The sequence below is a fragment of the Megascapheus bottae genome, chromosome 13 (assembly GCF_031878675.1).
Source record: "Megascapheus bottae isolate mThoBot1 chromosome 13, mThoBot2.hap1, whole genome shotgun sequence".
NCBI classification, from domain to species: Eukaryota; Metazoa; Chordata; class Mammalia; order Rodentia; family Geomyidae; genus Megascapheus; species Megascapheus bottae.
In genome coordinates this window covers 17,493,070-17,512,510 of record NC_143521.1, presented here as the reverse complement: position 1 = coordinate 17,512,510, position 19,441 = coordinate 17,493,070, and the positions used below count along the sequence as shown (strand labels likewise).

Genomic DNA, 19,441 nt, shown 5'->3' with positions numbered 1-19,441 from the left:
TTTAAATATTATTGCTCAGGTACATCAGAAGTAATTAGAACATTGTACATATACAGTACCTACAAATTCCACAGTTTTCACAATGATACTGCTTCTTATCTTTGTCAAACAGATGGCATATACTGCAATAATATTCTCCAAATAATGTGCTACATTCTTCACAAGTCTGTTGGGCCTAAAAAAGAAACATTTTTTAAAAGTTGGAATAACTTTATCAATATATTTTGAATTACTATTTTATTATCCAGAACTGACGTTAAAGTAAACTTTCATTGTTTTTATAAGTTTTTAAACATTTAAGCCAGAAGTAGTCCTTACTCTAAGAGTTAGGGTCTCGGCTGAAACTTTTAACAATTTGTTTTCGAAGACCCGGGTTCGATTCCTCCGTACCACATACATAGCAAAAAGCCAGAAGTGGTGCTGAGGCTCAAGTGGTAGAGTGCTAGCCTTGAGAAAGTCCAAGGACAGTGCTCAAGCCCTGAGCTCAAGCCCAGGACTGGCAAAAAAAAAAAAAAAAAAAAAAACTATTTTAAGAAAAACAGAACTGAAGATGTGACTCAAGTGGTAAAACACCATAGAGCAAGCAAGCTGAGTAAGAGCATACACATAAATAAAGAGACAGATATGCCATAAAACCTTACATGTTGAATTTTTTCACAGTTGATACACTGCACTTCCTTTACTTTAAAGCGATCTAGTTGATGATCTTCATTGTTATCATGACACAACCGGCAAGTATAAAGCTTGTCACAACAAGGAGCCTATAACACCAAGGAAAGAAGACAGATATTAGAAGCAAAAGAAGACAAGTCGACTCTGCAAAAAGAAAACCTGTCCCTCTTCTTTTTGGAATAAGGTCACAGATTACAACCAACGGATCAGTTGCTCTATGTCACTATTGGTTGTTGTATCTGGTGTTAACTAGTCCTCTCAACATCTATATGTTTGTATGAGATATGGTACAATCTTAAAATAGGAGAATTAAGAAGGTTAGCAATCCTTCAACTAATCCCACAATAACCTAATCTCATTTTCAGCCTATACAGTAAGCAACCCTTTTTAGACATTTCCAAATAAACACTTAACATAGTTATTTCAGTAGGAGTTATTAATCACCAACTAAATAAAAAAGATGAAACAGCATTTTTTGAGAATGGCCAGTTGTCCACCAAAACGTATTTTCTCCTCAGAAACATGACTACCCAGCTAAACTATAGCTGCTCTAACAACTTGGCAAAATACAATGGAAAAAGTTGGTCCTTAGAATGGACATATGTAATGACAACTCACTTACTTTGGAATTACTAAATAGGTAGAAATAAGCTATTTTTCATATGTTTTTTTAAAAAATATCTTTAAGAAGTTGTATATGAGTCAGGCGTCAGAAGCTCACGCCTATAATACTAGGTACTTAAAAGGCTGAGATCTGAGGATCCAGTTCCAAGACAGCCTGGGCTGAAAAGTTCCAGTGAGACTCTTATGTCCTATTAACTACCAGAAAATAGGAAGTGGCACTCTGGCTCAATATGGTAAAGTGCTAGCCTTGAGCAAAAGCTCTGGAACAGCAAGCACCAGGCCCTGAGTTCAAGGACCAGCAAGACCAACAACATAATAACGTTGTATAAAGGAGCTGTCATTTAACAAAAGCTTATGAATACAATGTATCCTGATCAATATCACCCTTGCAACATTCTCATCACAATTTACCCCTTCCCTCACTTTTCTTAATTTTGTAGGATTTACCTTGAATTCTTGATTGTATCCCCCCTTCTTTCTCTTCATTTGTCCACCTCTCTCCCCTTGACCCCACCTCAACTCTAAATTTAATGTACCCATTTCCTGACATTTATTTTGTTGAATTTTTACTTTGCCTTTCTAAGAAATTACAATATGAGTACTGAGCTTGGAATGGGACTTAGTGGTAGAGTGCTTGTTTGCATGCATGAAGCCCTGAGTTGGATTTCTCAGTACCACATATACAGAAAATGCCAGAAGTGGTTCAGTGACTCAAGTGGTAAAGCCTTAGAGCATAGAGAGGCTAAAGGACAGTGCCAAGGCCCTGAGTTCAAGCCTCAAGAATGGCAAAAAAATAAAAATAAAAACTAAAAAAACTGAGTACTAAATTTCACTAACACTTGTATATACTCACGTACCACCCAATGTATTTATTTATAAGTTTATACGATAATTCTAGCTCCCACGTATAGGGAAAAACATGCATCCTTTGTCTGTCTGGGCCTGAATTACTTAACATAATTTTTAAGGATCTTTCCATTTCTTTATAAATGGATATAAGAGGCTGGGAGCACAGACTGGGGGCTGGTAGCGTGGCCTAGTGGTAGAGTGCTTGCCTAGCATGCACAAAGCCCTGGGTTCTATTCATTGGTATCACATACACAAAAAAAGTCAGAAGTTCTGTGGCTCAAGTAGTACAGCACTAGCCTTGAGAAAGTCCAAGGATAGTGCCCAAGCCCTGAGTTCAAGCCCCAGAACTGGGACCAAAAAAAAAAAATTTATATATATATATATATATATATATATATATATGCTTTCTAATGGATGAGTAAAATTCCAGAGTGTATATACATCACATTATATTGATCCATTCATCCATTCAAGGGCATCTGGGCTGATTCCATACCTTGGCAATGGTGAATAGTGCTGAAATAAATTTTGGGGGTTTTTGTTTGTTTGGTGCCAATCCTGGCACTTAAACTTGGGGCTTAAGCAAAGTCTTTAAGCTTCTTTTGCTCAAGGCTAGCACTCTACCACTTGATCCACAGTGCCATTTCCAGCTTTTTCTATTTATGTGGTACAAAGGAATCAAACCCAGGGGTTCATGCATGCTAGGCAAGCACAGTACAAATAAGCTATTTTTTAAAACCTCACTACTGGTGAACCTCTTTATTACTAAACCTTACCCTAACTAGAATATCAAGAAACTGCAGACTAGTGGGCTAACCCAATACTTTCTAGTATTCCAAATCCAGTTATTTCTGAAGGGCCTGTACCATGATTTAATACCACAGTTAATCATTTTAAAAGTTTATCAAAATACCAGCTTATCTTTTCTCCAACACTATCATTGTCTTAAACCTTAGAGATTTGTATACCTAGAATGATCCTTTCAGTACTCAGAACTCAGTTTCTAGACTTCTTCCATCTTAATGGTATTATTCTCCAATCCTCCTCAGCCACATACTCTCATAATTGTACCACAGGACAGTGGTTCACAAACTAGTGTCCAGACCTCTTTATACTCTTAAAAATGAAGGATCCCGGCCTGGAGTTTGGCCTAATGGTAGAGTGCTTGCCTAACATGCACGAAGACCAGGTTCGATTCCTCTATACCACATACATAGAAAAAAGCCGGAAATGGTGCTGAGGCTCAAGTGGTAGAGCTCTAGCCTTGAGAAAGTCCAAGGACAGTGCTCAGGCCCTGAGTTCAAGCCCAGCACTGACAAAAAAAAAAAAAGAAAAAAAAGAAGGATCCCACCCAGCACAGTGGCTCACGCCTGTAATCCTAGCTACTCAGAAGGCTGAGATCTGAGGATCTGGGTTCCAAACCAAGCCCAGGCACTAAAGACCTTGAGACTCTTATCTCCAATTAATCACCAGAAAAGGGAAAGTGGGGCTATGACTCCAAGGGTAGGGTGGTAGCCTTGAGCTGAAGAGCTCAGGGACAGTGCCCAGGCCCAGAGTTCAAGCCCCATACCCCCCCCCAAAAAAAAGGCACCAGTGGCTCATGCCCATAATCCTAGCTACTCAGGTGGCTGAATCCATAATATTCTTATCTCTGATAAATTACTCAAAAAAGCCAGAAGTGAAGCTGTAGCTAAATGGAATAGTACTAACCTTGAGCTGAAAAGCTCAGGAACAGTGCCCAGGCTCAGAGTTCAAATGCCATAACCAAAAAAAGGAAGGAGGGGAAGAAGGGGGAAGTGGAGGAGGATCCCTTGCCAGGTCAGTGGCTTATGTCTGTAACTTTAGCTACTTAGAAACCAGCTTCTATCTTCTCTTCTTTTACAAAGAACTAGTAGGCCCATGCTTGTATCTAAGGGCAATTCCTCCACTTGGACATTGGATCTCATCCCCTTTCACTATTCAAGGATAGTACCCGATCCCTCCTGCATGACAACATACTCTCACACTTTTGGATCATTACCAAGAATATAAAACATACTGAAACACCTACTTAAGGGAGAGGAGGGATAATCGCATGACCCTATATCTTTCAGCAATGATTTCTACATTTTCTTTTTCTTTCCTTACATTGAAACTCCAAAAAGCCACTCTTCACTCCAAGTCAGCCTTTATCCTGGTCTGATCTCCCTTGACACCGGTCAAGACCACTAACTAGTAACACTCCTTGCCAAACTCAACAGTCAGTTCTTAGTTCTTATCTTCAACAGCTGCACTTGACTTACTTATCACTTCCTCCACACAGTTTTGGGTTTTGGAGGGGGGGGGGTTGCCAATCATGGGCTTGAGCTCAGGGCCTGAGCACTGTCCTTGGACTTACTCAAGGTTAGAGCTCTACCACCTGAGCCTCAGCACCATTTCTGGCTTTTTTTTTTCTATGTATGTGGTACCAAGGAATAGAACCGGGGTCTTTGTGCATGCTAGGCAAGCACTCTACCACTAGGCTAAACTCCCGGCCCCCTCCACACAGTTTTTTACTTGACTAAGGAAAGGGCAGGAGAGAAATCAGAAAAGGAGCATTCAGGGACATGAGTCAAAATGCTATGAAACAGATTTAGTTGAATGGGTTTGGTTTCGTTTGGGGTGCATGTTTTTTCCTCTTCTCTGGAGGGGAGAAAGGAGAGCTAGATGTTAGATTCAGTTTCAGACCTCAGGTTTGAGTAAGGATAGCATTCGATCCTAATTCTTTACACATCTGACCAATTTTAAAAGAGCTTAATACAAGTGCAGTGATAAGCAATATTCATCAAACCCTAGCCTACAGACAAAAATTTAGACTGTGCTTATAGGCTTGAGATTACCACTTAATTCTAATTACTCTGATTAGTGACTGCCAGTGACCAGTGACTGGTAAAGTGAAACAATAAGCAAAATATCAGGATGGTGATGATGGTGATGGTTGTAGTTAACATTTACTACTGACTCCAAGGAATGTATCAAACAGTACACATGAATTTTAATGTGCAATCCTGTTTTCATGAAGTAATCACCTCAGGGGTCCCTATTTTATATGTGGGGTGCTGAAAAATCAAAGAACCATTGAAGAGTGAATCTAAAATCTGAGGATACGACTGAAGTATTCCAAAACTCAAGCTTGCTGGTGTTCTTTTGGGGAATGATGGATTGCTGGGAAATAAAGCCAGGACATCCTAAATCTTTTGCATACTTGAGGGATACAACCCAACTCAAACCTCAGGCTTTGTCAGCACATCTTTACACTGCTCCTTGTAAAAAGAAAACAAAAAAATTCAGGAAACTTTAACTGGATGAGGGCCAATTAACACCCTAGATTGACTAGGAAGTGCTGTCAAAGGAAGCAACAAAACGACACCTATCTATCAGGCACTCTGCTAATTTAATGATAATTATTGTCTTCCATTTCACTCACACACTTTTCTTCCTTGACAGGCCTGGACATAAGTACTGACGCAACTGAAAACTGGCAGAGGCTGTAAGATTTATAGACTGCCGGGGTTGAAATTGTATTCCGATTCTCCACTTGCTACTCCTTCCTCCATTACTTCATCAAATATCTGAAAGCGGTCCTAGAGAAAGGCCTGGGGCAGGCCTGGCTCTACCACAATTTACTTCCAGCAGCACAAGGCGAACGAACGGATAGGTAAAAGTGACTCTGTCGGTGCCCAAGCTCCGACTCAACAAGAAGGCTGCTCTGGCGAAGCACAAAGCAGGAGAGGGTCCTGGGCACGGGCACCCCGGCTCCAGACGGGAAACCGACCCTGACACTCGGCTTGGCTTCGCTAACCCCACGCCTAACCACCTGGCCCGGTCCTCCCGCGGCCGGGCCCGAGCCCAGGGCAGTCGTCACCTTCAGGAGACATCCTCTGTCATAGTGCTCGCAGCCCCGAGGCCCGCGCTCCCGGCTGCCGACGCCATCTTCCCGCGTCGCCGCCGCCATCTCCTCCACCTCCCCTCACGCTCCAGAGACCCTTCCCCCAGGTTGAAAGCCACGCCCGGGGAAAGCAGCGCGGCTCTAATCCCCCCGCCCCTGCCTCCGCCTCCGCCTCCACCTCCACCTCCGCCTCCTCCGAGCAGCCGCTACCCCGGCCGGAATGGCCGTGGAGCACGTGACCCGGAGCGGCCGGATATCCGGTTTCCGGGGCGACGAGGCGGAAGTGGAGGGAGACGCAATCTCCGTGGTCCCTGCTAACGGTAATAACCCTTAAGTTTGCCCTTCTTTCACGGGCATCGCTGCCAGCCCGGATCCCGGAGCGTGTGTTCCGGGACGAGGAGAAGATGCCGGGAGACCTCTTACGCAAGTGTTGCTCTTTCGGCCTCGGCCCGGGGACTGACGGCCCCACCCCGGCCTGGGGAAAAGGGGCGGAGCTTGGCCGCCGGAGCCGGCCTCCCGATTGGCCTGCACTGCGTGCCCGCGCCTGTCGACCTCCCCGCCTGTCGACCTCCCCGCCTGCCTCCCAGCCTCGTCCCTGTTCTTAGCTCTCCATTTACCATCAACTCAGCCGTGAGGACAAGAAGGGAGGGGGAAAAAACTGAAAGCTTTCCATACTGTATGGAACTCACAGATGGGTGGGGAGAATGACATGAACCAGAGTAATCACTGCAATAAATGTTAAGATTACAACTGGGAGAAATGCTCATAAAGTCCGTTGTGTTGGGACAGAACTGATCATAGAAGCGATCTGATGATATAAAGTGTCAGGGAAAGTTTCCTTCAGGACAGTGGACACTGGAGCTGAAAGATGAGTCCCAGATGGTATGCGGCTAAGGAGTCAGTGTGCCCAGTCCTGTTACAAAGAGAATCTACTACCTGAAGATGGAAGAGAAACGTAATGCAAAATTGAAGTCTTAGACTTCAAGGTCTAATGTCATGTCCTCAGGAAATTCTATGAGATAAAACTACAGGTGTTGGAAACATGCTTGTCTTTGGCCTTAACTTTGCAATTACTAACACTTTCCCATTTTTATTTTCTTTCAGTTATGTTATGAGTTGCTAACACCATGGTGAAATGTTGTTCAGCCATTGGATGCGCTTCTCGCTGTTTGCCAAATTCCAAGTTGAAAGGACTGACATTTCATGTGTAAGATTTTGCTGTAATTAAGCCAAGAATTATTATTATTGTTGTTATTATTATTATTATTATTATTATTATTATTATTATTATTATTTTGCCAGTCCTGGGCTTGAGCTCAGGGCCTGAGCACTGTCCTTGGACTTTCTCAGGACTAGAGCTCTACCACTTTGAGCCTCAGCACCACTTCCAGCTTTTTTCTATGTATGTGGTACTGAGGAATGGAACCCAGGTTTTTGTGCATGCTAGGCAAGCACTCTACCACTAGGCGAAACTCCCAGCCCAAGCCAAGAATTTTTAACTATCATAAAAAGTGAACAGTTCTGCTTTACTCTTGAGGTTTGAACTTCAGTTCTCAAGTACTTTTGTTGTTGGTGGTGGTCATGGACCTCTCAAACTGGAGGCCTGTGCACTGTCCCTGAGCTTAAGGCTAGTGCTTTATCACTTTGAGCCACAGCACCACTTCTGGTTTTCTGATGTTTAGTTGGAGATCAGAAGATCACAGGAAATGGTGCTGTGGCTCAAGTGATAGAACACTAGCCTTGAGTTGAAGAGCTCTGAGATAGTGCCAGGCCCAGAGTTCAAGCCCCACGACCGACCAAAACAAAATAAAAGATCACAGATTTTCGTGCCTATCCTGGCTTTGAACCATGATCTTCAGATCTCAGCCTCCTTAGTACCTAGGATTAAAGGCCTAAGCCACCTGCTCCCAGCCTCAAGTACTTATTTATAAATAACTTTTTTTGTTACCACCTGCTCCCAGCCTCAAGTACTTATTTATAAATAACTTTTTTTGTTGAAGTTCAAGTGATACTTTTATGTGTGCAGTTTGTAGGATACCAGACAAGTAATCAAAGACTAATAGCAACAAAAAACAAACTTGGGGCAGGGCAAGGTAGCTCACACCTATAATTCCAACCACTAGGTTAACAAAGGTGAAGAAGATGGTGATTAGAGCGTCTCCAACATGAGAACATGTGCCTGTCAAGCAAACCAGGTGGGAGATCTAAGTAGGAAGATCTCTGTCCAGGCCTGCTAGGACGAAACAAGTTAGACCCTACCTGAAAAGTAGGTGAAACAGGGCTGGGAGTTTGGCCTAGTGGTAGAGTGCCTACCATGCATGAAGACCTGGGTTTGATTCCTCGGTACCACTTACATAGAAAAAAAAAAAAAAAAGCTGGAAGTGGTGCTGTGGCAGAGCTCTAGCTTTGAGAAAGTCCAAGGACAGTGGTCAGGCCCTGAGTTCAAGTCCCAGGACTGGCCAAAAAAAAAAAAAAAAAAGTGAGTTTGTATATATATTCTACCATATTCCAAAAAAGATTTACACATGCTTGCAAAATTGGGAAAGATAATTAATGGCCTCCAGGTCTTCAAAATAGTTGTTTCCAGAGCTTAAGACACTGAAGTTTTTTCCTCCAGTCCTGGGCCTTATGCTCAGGACTGGGCACTCTCCCTGAAGCAATTTGTGCTCAAGGCTAGCACTCTACCCCTCGAGACAGAGCACCACTTTTGGCTCTTTGTGAGAAGTTTATTGGAGAAAAGAGTCTCATAGACTTCCTGCCCAAGCTAGTTAGGATCCAGGCATGAGCCCCCAGCATCTGGCTGTGGATCATGTTCTTAAGGTATGGAATGTCTCTTGATAATTTTTTTCCATATAATATAGGAAAATTTTAAATGAAGAATGCTTAACAGAAAACAAAAATCTGATTTTTCAAACCAAGTTACGCCAGAAGGAATCATATTTTTTCTGCATGTCATAGTTCCCAAAGATAATAAAAAATAAAAGAATCATTTTAGACTAGTCATATAAGAAAGATTTAATTTGAATATATGTGTGTGTGTATATATATATACATATGTAAATAGTATCTGGTTTTAAAGTATTTTCTTTTCTAGATTCCCCACAGATGAAAACATCAAAAGAAAATGGGTATTAGCAATGAAAAGACTTGATGTGAATGCTGCAGGCATTTGGGAGCCTAAAAAAGGAGATGTTTTGTGTTCAAGGCACTTTAAGAAGACAGATTTTGACAGAAGTGCACCGAACATTAAACTAAAACCTGGAGTTGTCCCTTCTATCTTTGATTCCCCATGTCCATTACAGGTTTGTTTATCTTTGAAAAATCTTCAACAATGAACCCTTGGCTATATTTTATTGTTTGTTGCTGCATTTAAAGTACATTCTTTTAGGTTTTTATATTTATACACAAGCTTTAGCTTGTGTATTCGGAAATACTGGTGCATTACTAAGGTATAGTAAAGTTGACTGACCAGAAGTTTGCATAACAAGATTTGTGTCTTAAAAAACTGGAGGTTAACATAAAAGATTGAACAGAAGTTCTAAAATGACAGACTTCTTGAGAATTCAAGAAATAAGTGCTGATAAGACAAAAGTATGCTTCTAAGAGGAAAGAATGTGCAGGATATAGTGGCTCATGCCTGTAATCCTAGCTACTCAAGAGGCTGAGATCTGAGGATTGCAGTTCTAGTCTAGGCAGGAAGGTTCATAACTGTTATCATCTCTAAAGTTGTAGAACAACATCCTTGAGTAAAAAAGCTAAGGGATAGTATCCAGGCCCTGAGTTGAAGCCCTAGTACCCTCACAAAAGAGACCCAAAAAAAGGAAATAGCTTAAATAAGTAAACTCTAGTTGAATTCTTGTTTTCCTTAGACATGGTGCCGTAGAATGGTTGCTTTACCTCAGTGTCTCTTTGGCTTCAAAATTGCTTCCAGCGACTATGGATTGATGGATTCCAATGTAAAAGATCTGAGGGAAGCCAACATTAAGAGCATGTGCTCTTTGACAGTTATAAGCACAAGACATGATCCCAGAAGTGAGCCTACTACAGCTGTCTTGGTCACTCCTGCAGTACCTAAGTGAATAAGTTTGAGGCCATTTCACTTTCTTCCATATCAATAAATGTACAGTGTCTCCAAAATTAGCTTTGAAGGATTCTTTTTCAGTAAAGTATCATCTAGCTATAATGTAGGAAAGACCTTAAAAAATGTAAGCATAACCAAAACTATTTCCTTACAACAAATTTTTCATTATTAGAACTTAGATAATAGGATTAAAAATAAAAATCAGGGGCTAGGAATGTAACTTAGTGGTAGAGTGCTTGCCTAGTATGTATGAGACCCTGGGTTTGATTCCTCAGTACCATATAAACAGAAAAAGCTGGAAATGGCACTGTGACTCATGTGGTAGAGTGCTAACCTCGAGCAAAAGAAGCTCAAGGACTGTGCCCAGGCCCTGAGTTCAAGCCCCAAGACTGACAAAAAAAGATAATAATCATATAATGCACAGATAATACTTTGTGTACTTCAGTATATAGCTTTCAAATTATTTGTATGTGTGTTACTATAAATTGATAATGATATGTGTTTTGTGTGTATGTGCGTGTATATGTGTGTGTTTCCCCCATTCATGGAGCTTGACCTCAAAGCCTGGACACTATCCTTGAACTTTCTACCCTTGAGCCACAGCACCATTTTTAGCCTTTTCTGTGTATGTGATACCAAGGAATTGAACCCAGGGCTTCATAGATGCTAGGCAAGTACTCTACCACTAGGCCACACTCCAGACCCCATAAATTGATCTATATTTATATGTATTATTTGTCTATTTTCTTTGCAGTGTAGTATTGCATTATATTAATGAACTATTCTACTGTTGACAAACACTTGGATTTTTTTTCACTTTGAAGCTATGTAAATGATTCAGCTATGACCATTTTTGGTCTCTTACACATTTTGAAGAGTTCATGTGTGTCCCTGTTAGAAATGAGGATTTTTAGGTCTGGCTAATGTGTGTCTATAGTTTTATTAGATACTGCCATAGTTTTCAATTTTTTTTAATCTTTTTTGTGTTTGTGTGTGTGTGTGTGTGTGTGTGTGTGTGTGTGTGTGACACTGAGGTTTAAACTCAAAAGTGCATGCATGCTAGGCAGGCACTCTTAGCCCTTAAGCTGTGCCCAGTTTTTCACATTTATAGCCCCATATGAAAGTTTCTCTGCTCCCATATTCTTCCCAGTACCTGAGATGTTGATCTTATATGTTGATCTTTTCAGTAACCATGTAGCTGTTGATACTACATATGAATCACAGGTCACATCATCATCAGTCCTTACTAGTAAGGACTAGTAAAAATACAATTTCTGTTGTTTTATATCATCTTTGAATACTTATGAATTTTTATATTTTTTTATATGTTCATTGAATATTTGTATATTTTGTAAGCTACTTTTTCTGGTCCTCTTCTATTATCTTTTCCTAACCTGTTTTGTAAAACACAGAGGATATGAATCATTTAACTGCCAACTCTATAGTTGCAGTTACCATTCATTATTTGTCTTTAATTCTAATTATTACACTGATTTGTTTTCCAAACTCGCACTTTTTATGTAGGTAATTGTGTGTTCTTTTTTTCTATACTTTTAGCCTTCTCTACGTTGAGATTATATAAACCCTCCTTGTAGTTCTTTTGTAATTCCTCATGGTTTAAAATTTCATGTAAATTTTAAGAATTTCATTGCATATTACGAATTATCATATATTATTAAGATGTAACATCTTTTCTCAATTACTTGATATTTACAACATGATTTGTAACCTTTGTACCCTTACTAGATACCACTTTTATCCTAAAGGTTTTAATCTATATTGATATGATTTATCTCTAGATTTTTTTATCTAGTATATAGAAAATATAGTATTTCAGCAACTATTACTATATTTCATATGTACTTATGATACTGAGATTTGAACTTACAGCCTTGCACTTGTTAGACATGTACTTCCACTGAGCCACATCTCTGTGGTTTGTGCTGCTTATATTTAAGATAGTGTCTTGCTTCCTGCCAGGGTACAGTTCCTCATATATTTTTGCCCAGGCTGGCCTAGAATCTCTGTCCTCCCTATCTCAGCCTCCTAAATAGCTAGGATTAAAGTTGTGAGCCACCAGCACCTGGCTTGTATAACTGTATTTTAATTACATGTGGGGTTATCCTTTTCATTATCATCCTCTGTTTTTAGGAAAATTTGTGTTTCAAAAATGAACTATAGGAGCAGAAGTGTGGCCTAGAGGTAAATTGCTTGCCTGGCATGAAAGAAGCCCTGGGTTTGATTCCTTGGAATCACATAGAAAAAGCCAGAAGTGGTACTGTGGCTCAAGTGGTAGAGCTCTAATCTTGAACAAAATATGTCCAAGGATAGTGCCCAGGCCCTGAGGTCAAGCTGTCAGACTGCAAAAAAGAAGATGGAAGAAGGACGACGGGAAGGAGAAGGGGAGGGGGAGGAGGAGGAAAGAGGAGGAGAAGGAGGAGAAGGAGGAGGAGAAGGAGCGGGAGGAGGAGGAGGAGGAGGAGGAGAAGAAGAAGAAGAAGAGAGAAGAAGAAGAGGGGGAGGGGAAGGGGGAGGAAGAAGAGGAGGAGGAGGAAGAAATGTAAGCTAGGCGTTGGTGGCTCATCCCTATAATCCTAGCTATTCAGGAGGCTAAGATAGAGGATCACAGTTCAATATAGTCCTGGGAAATAAGTCCCCATGAAACTTTTTTTTAATTGACTTATTGTCAAGGTGATGTACAGAAGGGTTACGTTACATAGATAAAGCAATGAGTACATTTCTTTTCAAACATTGTTACCCCCTCCCTCATTTTTCTCCTACTTTTCTCCCTCCACACTCCCCTCCCCCAGTTGTAAAGTTCATTTCCAACATATTGTGAGTATTATGGTTGTATTGGTGTACACACTTTGCCCTTTGTTGTTCCCCTTCCTTTCCTATGAAACTCTTACCTCCAATAAACTACTAAAAAAAAACAGAAGTGGCACTGTAGTTCAAGTGGTAGAGCTCTAGCTTTGAGCACAAAATGGCTCAAGGACAGTGCCCAGGCCCTGAATTCAAGCCCCAAGACTGGCAAAAAAGATGTGTGTGTATGTGTATGTGTGTAAACTATAGGGTTGTTTGGGGAAAATCTCTTTATAGTAACCTTTTGAAAGTAAGGGCATTTACTACCTGATAAAAGCAATCTTTAAAAGAAATGTATTTTTATTGCACGAACTTAAGTACGAAAAATTTAAGAAAAGGTATCATGATTTTTACTCAATATTCTTAACAGGAGAAAAGAGAAAAGCTTCACTGTAGAAAGAACTTCACCATCAAAACCCTTCCAGTCACAAATCACAATCACCCGCTTGGTGCTCCATCATATACTGAAGAATTCCAATCCCAGTTCATCTTTGTAAGTAAAATGATTTATTGGGTTGTTAATATGATGTATAATTCTACTCCATTAGGATCAAATTTATTGAAATCTTCCAGGAAAAAAATGATAGATTTGAAAAAAAATGATAGATTTGCGTGCTGAAGATATTTTTTAATTTGTAATATCTGGAAATAATACTGCTTTCAGAGTCATTGTAATTCATAGGTATTCAAAAACAGCATACAAGTAGTTCATTCTTCGTTACGTATTACTTTGGTAGATATGTTTACTAACATCTGTGAGACTCTTATCTCCAGTTAACCACCAGAAATCCGGAAGTGGTGCTGTGGTTTAAGGGGTAGGGTGGTAGCCTTGAGCTGCAGAGCTCAGGGACCAGCGCCCAGGCTCAGAGTTCTAGCCCCATGACCAAGAAAAAGAAAAAAGAAAGTGAAATGTTCAGTAAAAGAGCGCAGTTAAAATCCTAACAATTGAAATTTGTTTGAAAGATGAAAATGAAGCTCAGCAATGAGCTTTCATTAAGGACTGAAAGCTGCCTAGCTGTTGCCCTTGCTCATCGTAGATGCAAACTTCAGGTGGATTAGAAGCGCCTCCCGCTCACTCTGCACAGCACTCCTGTGTGCTTAGTCTCCAAGACAAGAAAGACACAGATGCCTTCAATATATTTTTTCCTTAGTCTTCCAACCTCTAAATGCTCCCAACTAAGGACCTCTGTGCATCATAAGTGAACAAACACCCAGAGCTTCGTGGTAAGCTTTTATCTAACTACTTGTCCATCTGTGTTAAATACCTGATCTTTTTGTTTTTAGGAACATAGCTACAGTGTAATGGACAGTCCAAAGAAACTTAAGCATAAATTAGATCACGTGATCTGTGAGCTGGAAAATACCAAGGAAAGTCTACAGAATGTTTTAGACAGAGAAAAACATTTCCAAAATTCATTGAGGAAGACAATCAGGGAATTAAAGGAAGAATGTCTGATCAGCCAAGAAACAGCAAATAGACTGGATGCTTTCTGCTGGGAATGCTGTCCCGAGAGCATGAAATGAGACTATACTCTGAAAGACTTTCATGTCTGTTCTACCAACAGCTGGCTCCTCAGGAAATGGCTGTCGCCGACATCATCACTAAACACCATTGAAAGCACTTCTGTGGATCCTCTGGAGCTTTAGGAATGATAGTTACTCAGAGACTTCCTGAAGAAATACATGGCAGTTACCATGACTCGTGAGCATTATATTTTATACACCAAAATGAGGGCCAGGACACTTACTATAAAATGCAAAGCTTCAAGAAAGTGCCACAAAAATAAGGACACAGCATCAGATTCACTATATTAAGCTCTAGTAGTAGAAGCTGGACAATTCTTCAGCAGCATTGGATTTTTGACTTCAAACAAATATCTTTACTTGTGTATGCTTTATGGTAAGTTTATTTAATTTTTTTTTTTTTTTTTGTCAGTCATGGGTCTTGAACTCTGGACCTAGGTCCTATTCTTGAGCTCTTCAGCTCAAAGCTAGTGCTCTACCATATTGAGCCACAACACCACTTCCAGCTTTCTGGTGGTTAATTGGGGAAAGAGTCTCACAGACTTTTGTGTCCAGGATGGCTTTCCACAGCGATCCTCAGATCTCAGCCTCTGAGTAACCAGGATTATAGGCGTAAGCCTTCAAGGCTGGATTTAAATGTATTTTACTATAAAGTAGAATTCATTTATAACACAAATCCATTTTGAATCCATCATAGATTCTTCAGTTGTTATTAATTCTTAATAAGCTGTTTCCTGAGAACAACACATGGTAAAGATTTTTTGCCTTTTGCTGGGAACTAGTGACTCATGCCTGTAGTCCTAGCTACTCAGGAAATTTAGTTCTAAGCCAGCCTGGGTGGAATAATCTGTGAGATCCTTATTTCTAGGTAGCCACCAAAAAACTGGAAGTGGAGCTGTGGTTCAAGTAGTAGAGCACTACCCTTGAGCAAGAATTCTAAGAGACAGCACCCAGGCCCTGAGTTCAAGCCCTAGTACTACTAAAAACTTAAAAAAAAAAAAAAAAAAAGGTAACATTTTAAAATTGTGAACGGCCCTCAGGACCCCTAACAAAATCTCTTTGACAGTACACGAATGCTTTCTTTGATGTAAACCAAGGTAGTGTTAAAAACAAAACAAAGCAGGGTCAGCAATTTGATCTTTAAATTTGATTTTAAACTATAAATTTTTTGTTCTAATAGCTCTGAATATTTTTTTGCTTTATAATAACTTATAGCTATATCTTCAAAGTATGAATGCCAGAGCTTGCTGAATATGTATAATTCTGCCTTGTGTTTTATAGAAAGTACTACTGCTGAATCTACTCAAGAGGCACAAATCCGGAGGACTGAGGCCAGCCTGGTCCAAAAGTTCACAAGGCTCCATATCAACAAAACAAACCCAGTTTGGTGGTATGCTTCTGTAATCCCAGTTATAGACAGTAGGTTTATGATTCAAGGATGGCCTTTAACAAAAAAAGAGAAAATGGGAGGATTCTATTTGAAAAATAACTAAAGATAAAAGGAGGTGTGTGGTGTAGAGCATTTGGGTAGCAAGGCCTGAGTTCATCTCTGTGCTACTCCTGCCTCCCCCACCCAAGAAAAAAAAAAAAAGTTGCATTGCTGACACTTAAAAACATATAAAATGTAAACTGGGTATCAGTGACTCATGCCTATAATTCTAGCTACTGAGGAGGTTGAGATCTGAGGAGCAAGACTGGAAGCTAGCCTGTAAAGACAAATTTAAGAAAATCCAGATAACCAGCAAAAAGCTGGAAATGGAGACATGACTCAAATGGTAGAGGGCCAGCTATAATCAAAAAAGTGGATTGAGAGCATGAGACTCTGAGTTCAACCCCAGTACTGACACACATATACATACCAAAAATAAAGTAGGTGGAATCATTAAAAATTAATAATTTTAGGTCTTCTGGTAGATACCGTAATTAGGAGATTAGACTTTTTTCCATGACTTTATTTATAGAAATACAACACCATTTTAGAATAACTTCTTACCAAATATCTTAGCTATAAGTCTCAGAAACTTGGCTTCTCTCCTAATGTCTTATTAAAACAATTGAAATTTAAAAACATAAATTCTAGCCAGGCTAGTTTATACCTGTAATCCTTGCTACTCAGGAGGCTGAGATCTGAGGATTGTGGTTCAAAACCAGCCCAGGGACTAAAATCCATGAGACTCTTATCTCCAGTTAACCACTAGAAAACCAGAAGTGACACTGTGGCTTAAGGAATAGGGTGATAACCTTGAGCTAAAGAGCTCAGGGATAGCACCTAGGCCCAGAGTTCAAGTCCCACGACCAAAAAAAAAAAAAGCCATAAATACTGTAACTGTTAACCAAGGGTCCAGGAGTTTGGCCTGGTTGTAGAGCGCTCGCCTAGCATGCATTTAGACCCAGGTTCAATTCCTCGGTACCACATACATAGAAAATAGCTGGAAGTTGTACTGTGGCTCAAGTGGTAAAGCTCTAGCCTTGATAAAGCCTAAGTACAGTGCTCAGGCCCTAGTTTTAAGCCCTAGAACTGCCCCTCCCCCCCCAAAAAAACCTGTTAACCAAAATTAGACTCTGCTCTGAAGCACACATACATGTAGAAAGAAACTTATTCATAATTCCATATTGTAGTCAGTGCCATTGGAGGGGCAATTGCTTCTTTGTGTCATAAGAAATGAATTTCATTTTGTGCTGATGTTTCATTGTGAGTTTGTGTTATATTACTATCAGTAAGAAATGTGATCACTTCCATTTTTTATTTAAGGATTTTCTATGTTTTTATGTGTGTTAGATTTTTATACAGGATCCCAAACCTTCCTTCTCAATGAGATTTTACCACATATAAAGATAAGGAGGACATGACAGAGGTCATCTCTTTTTATTACCTTAATTTGTTTTTCACCAGCTACGTGCTATTTATTTTAATTATTTAATCATCTTGAATTCGTAGTAGGTACTCCAAAGAGAAGTTTGAACATAATCTTGAGTTTTATGATACTACGTTGATAAAAATGGAGTTTTCTCCTTTCCCTCTTTGAGAACATATAAATTAAAGTCATAGGTGGAATGGAGAAAAATGTGAATTGCTGTGTTCCAACACCCCTCTTGATTTCTGAAGTGAGTCTGGCCTGGAAGACTTTTCTAAGACTGCCAGCCACTTTCACTGCCTGTGCTCACAGTGAACTGTCCTGATTTCCCCAGGCCCACTTGTTCTTTGTTCTTATAAAAACCAGGGTCCTCACCACCTGCCCCAGATGCCTTCACACAGCATATACCTCAGCCCCAGGATAAAGCAGAACCAAGGAATCCCCATCCCAGAGTTCCTCAGGCAGCAAAGCTGACCTGAGGGCTCCAATTTGTTTTAAACTGCCAGCAGTCACTAGGTCCTGAGCACAGTACCAAGCTACCCTCGACACACCTGAGATCGCATCCTGCCCTGTATCGAGTTTACACTGCTACAAACAAACCGGTCACTAAGCAAACTACAGCTGTACTATAAAGGAAGAAAAAACTCCATTATTTGAACATTAAAATATTTTTTCTAATAATGTCTCATAGTTTTTAATATATTCTGTTATTCCACTAGCTGGGCGGGGGGAAATGCGGAGTGCGTAGCAGAGGGATTGCTTTCACCCACATCTGTTTTCCCAGGGCTTCTCAGGTGATACAAAGCCAGTCGGCTTTCCACCCAGCCCTCCACGTCAGCCAGTCTATAGGGAAGAGGTATAAAATCTACTTCCTTCAGATCCTGGAGACCTATCAGGCCTTCCGCATAGTAAGACTCACAAGTAGCCATACTAATCTTTAACTTAAGGAAATGTCCTCAAATAGACATGCCTCCAGAACTTATTGACTCTATAGCCCCTAGGTTTTGTAGATTTTGCTCTTCCTAGAGCACAGGTGTTTCACCAAGGCCTTCAGTTTACTAATCAACTTTTTTTGTTTGTTTATTTAGGGAGGCAGAATTTTGCTGTGTATCCCAGGCTCTCCTTGGAGTCAAAATGTGACTGCTGCAGACGCCCAAACACACTGCCATTACAGCCTAACACCATCAAGCACTGGAGTTACCTCTGTGCTTACCCTGTAAACCTGTAGTGTCTTGGGCATCTCATTGGCTTAATGTAAATTCACTAAAATAGTGAACTTCCATAGAAGCAGCAGTACTACCGTAGCATTGAGGCAGAACTACACACGTATATTACTCATTCTGTGTCACTGGATGTTTCTGATCCTACGATAGGCTAGAAAAGCACATACCAACATATCAAGAGCTACATGGCATTTACCCACGACATCAATAATCTGCACTAGCTAGGATCATGCCTGGTGTATCAGCAATAGTCAGGCTGCTGCTTGGTTGGATTTATGCACATCTATCTATGTGCCTGTCAATATTTATGGGTCTGCAGGCTGATTATAGGTATGCAGGCTGATACTCTTATCAGCTGTTATGAGTAGTGTATGCACTTATTGAACCTTGTTTGGATATGTACCCAGAAATGAGACAGCTGGATATGAATTCACACACCAGGAGTGTGTGAAGGGTGGTTGTCCCATATCCTTACTAATATTTGTGAGTATGGCCTTGGGCAATATCCCTGAGATTTTTTTGCTTAAAGCTTACACTGGAACCACAGCCACTTTGGGCTTCTTGTTGATTAGTTAGGAGCACAAGGATTATCAACTTTCCGGCCCAGATTAGCATGGTACAGCTAGAGAGGGCACATGTGGTAAACCCAAAACAAAACACACAAAAGAGCAAACAAAAACCTTTGTTCACTGTCATTCCATAGGGTTGCCCTAAAAGTTACAGGGGCCAGAATAATGAATTAAGTGGGGTTATAAAGAGGGCCATCGTGGCTTATGCTGAATACCTGCTTTGCTGCTGGGAACCTAGAACTTACAAATGTGTTTGGCAGTGGGTGCCTGTATGA

At 40.5% G+C, this 19,441-nt stretch overlaps 2 protein-coding genes across 11 annotated transcripts in view; one reads left to right on the top strand and one right to left on the bottom strand.

Moving 5' to 3' along the window:
* Window positions 1-6,188, bottom strand: part of Rchy1 (ring finger and CHY zinc finger domain containing 1) — an 18,878-nt gene extending 12,690 nt beyond the window's left edge. Inside the window, exons 1-3 of one of the 6 annotated variants that reach the window (XM_090343426.1) lie at window positions 5,981-6,188; window positions 642-761; window positions 60-175 (exon numbers count right to left, since the gene is read on the bottom strand). In XM_090343426.1, coding sequence (XP_090199552.1) covers window positions 60-175; window positions 642-761; window positions 5,981-6,118 — 374 coding nt within the window. In that variant the 5' untranslated portion in view covers window positions 6,119-6,188. Of the gene's footprint in view, window positions 1-59; window positions 176-641; window positions 762-5,590; window positions 5,902-5,980 lie in introns of those variants that run through there. The other 5 variants (XM_090343428.1, XM_090343425.1, XM_090343427.1 and 2 more) reach the window with 5 other exon arrangements.
* Thap6 (THAP domain containing 6) lies at window positions 6,135-19,441 on the top strand. Of its 5 annotated transcripts, XM_090343434.1 has the most exons (7): window positions 6,135-6,372; window positions 7,157-7,259; window positions 9,132-9,354; window positions 13,366-13,488; window positions 14,280-14,895; window positions 15,801-15,909; window positions 18,463-19,441. In XM_090343434.1, the coding sequence occupies exons 2-5, from the start codon at window positions 7,180-7,182 to the stop codon at window positions 14,517-14,519; spliced, it is 666 nt and encodes a 221-aa protein (XP_090199560.1). In that variant the 5' UTR covers window positions 6,135-6,372; window positions 7,157-7,179; the 3' UTR covers window positions 14,520-14,895; window positions 15,801-15,909; window positions 18,463-19,441. The 5 variants fall into 5 exon arrangements, with proteins under 5 accessions (XP_090199560.1, XP_090199561.1, XP_090199557.1 ...); XM_090343435.1 differs by lacking the exon at window positions 18,463-19,441 and having other exon boundaries at window positions 9,147-9,354; window positions 15,801-17,202; XM_090343431.1 differs by lacking the exon at window positions 18,463-19,441 and having other exon boundaries at window positions 15,801-17,202.

Excerpts from the sequence above, each read along its gene's own strand:
- Thap6 (XM_090343434.1), top strand. The coding sequence starts at position 7,180 with ATGGTGAAATGTTGTTCAGCCATTGGATGCGCTTCTCGCTGTTTGCCA. Across the intron at positions 7,260-9,131 it reads AAAGGACTGACATTTCATGT|TATTTTCTTTTCTAGATTCC; the intron begins GTAAGATTTTGC and ends CTGGTTTTAAAG. Across the intron at positions 13,489-14,279 it reads TCCAATCCCAGTTCATCTTT|GAACATAGCTACAGTGTAAT; the intron begins GTAAGTAAAATG and ends TTTTGTTTTTAG.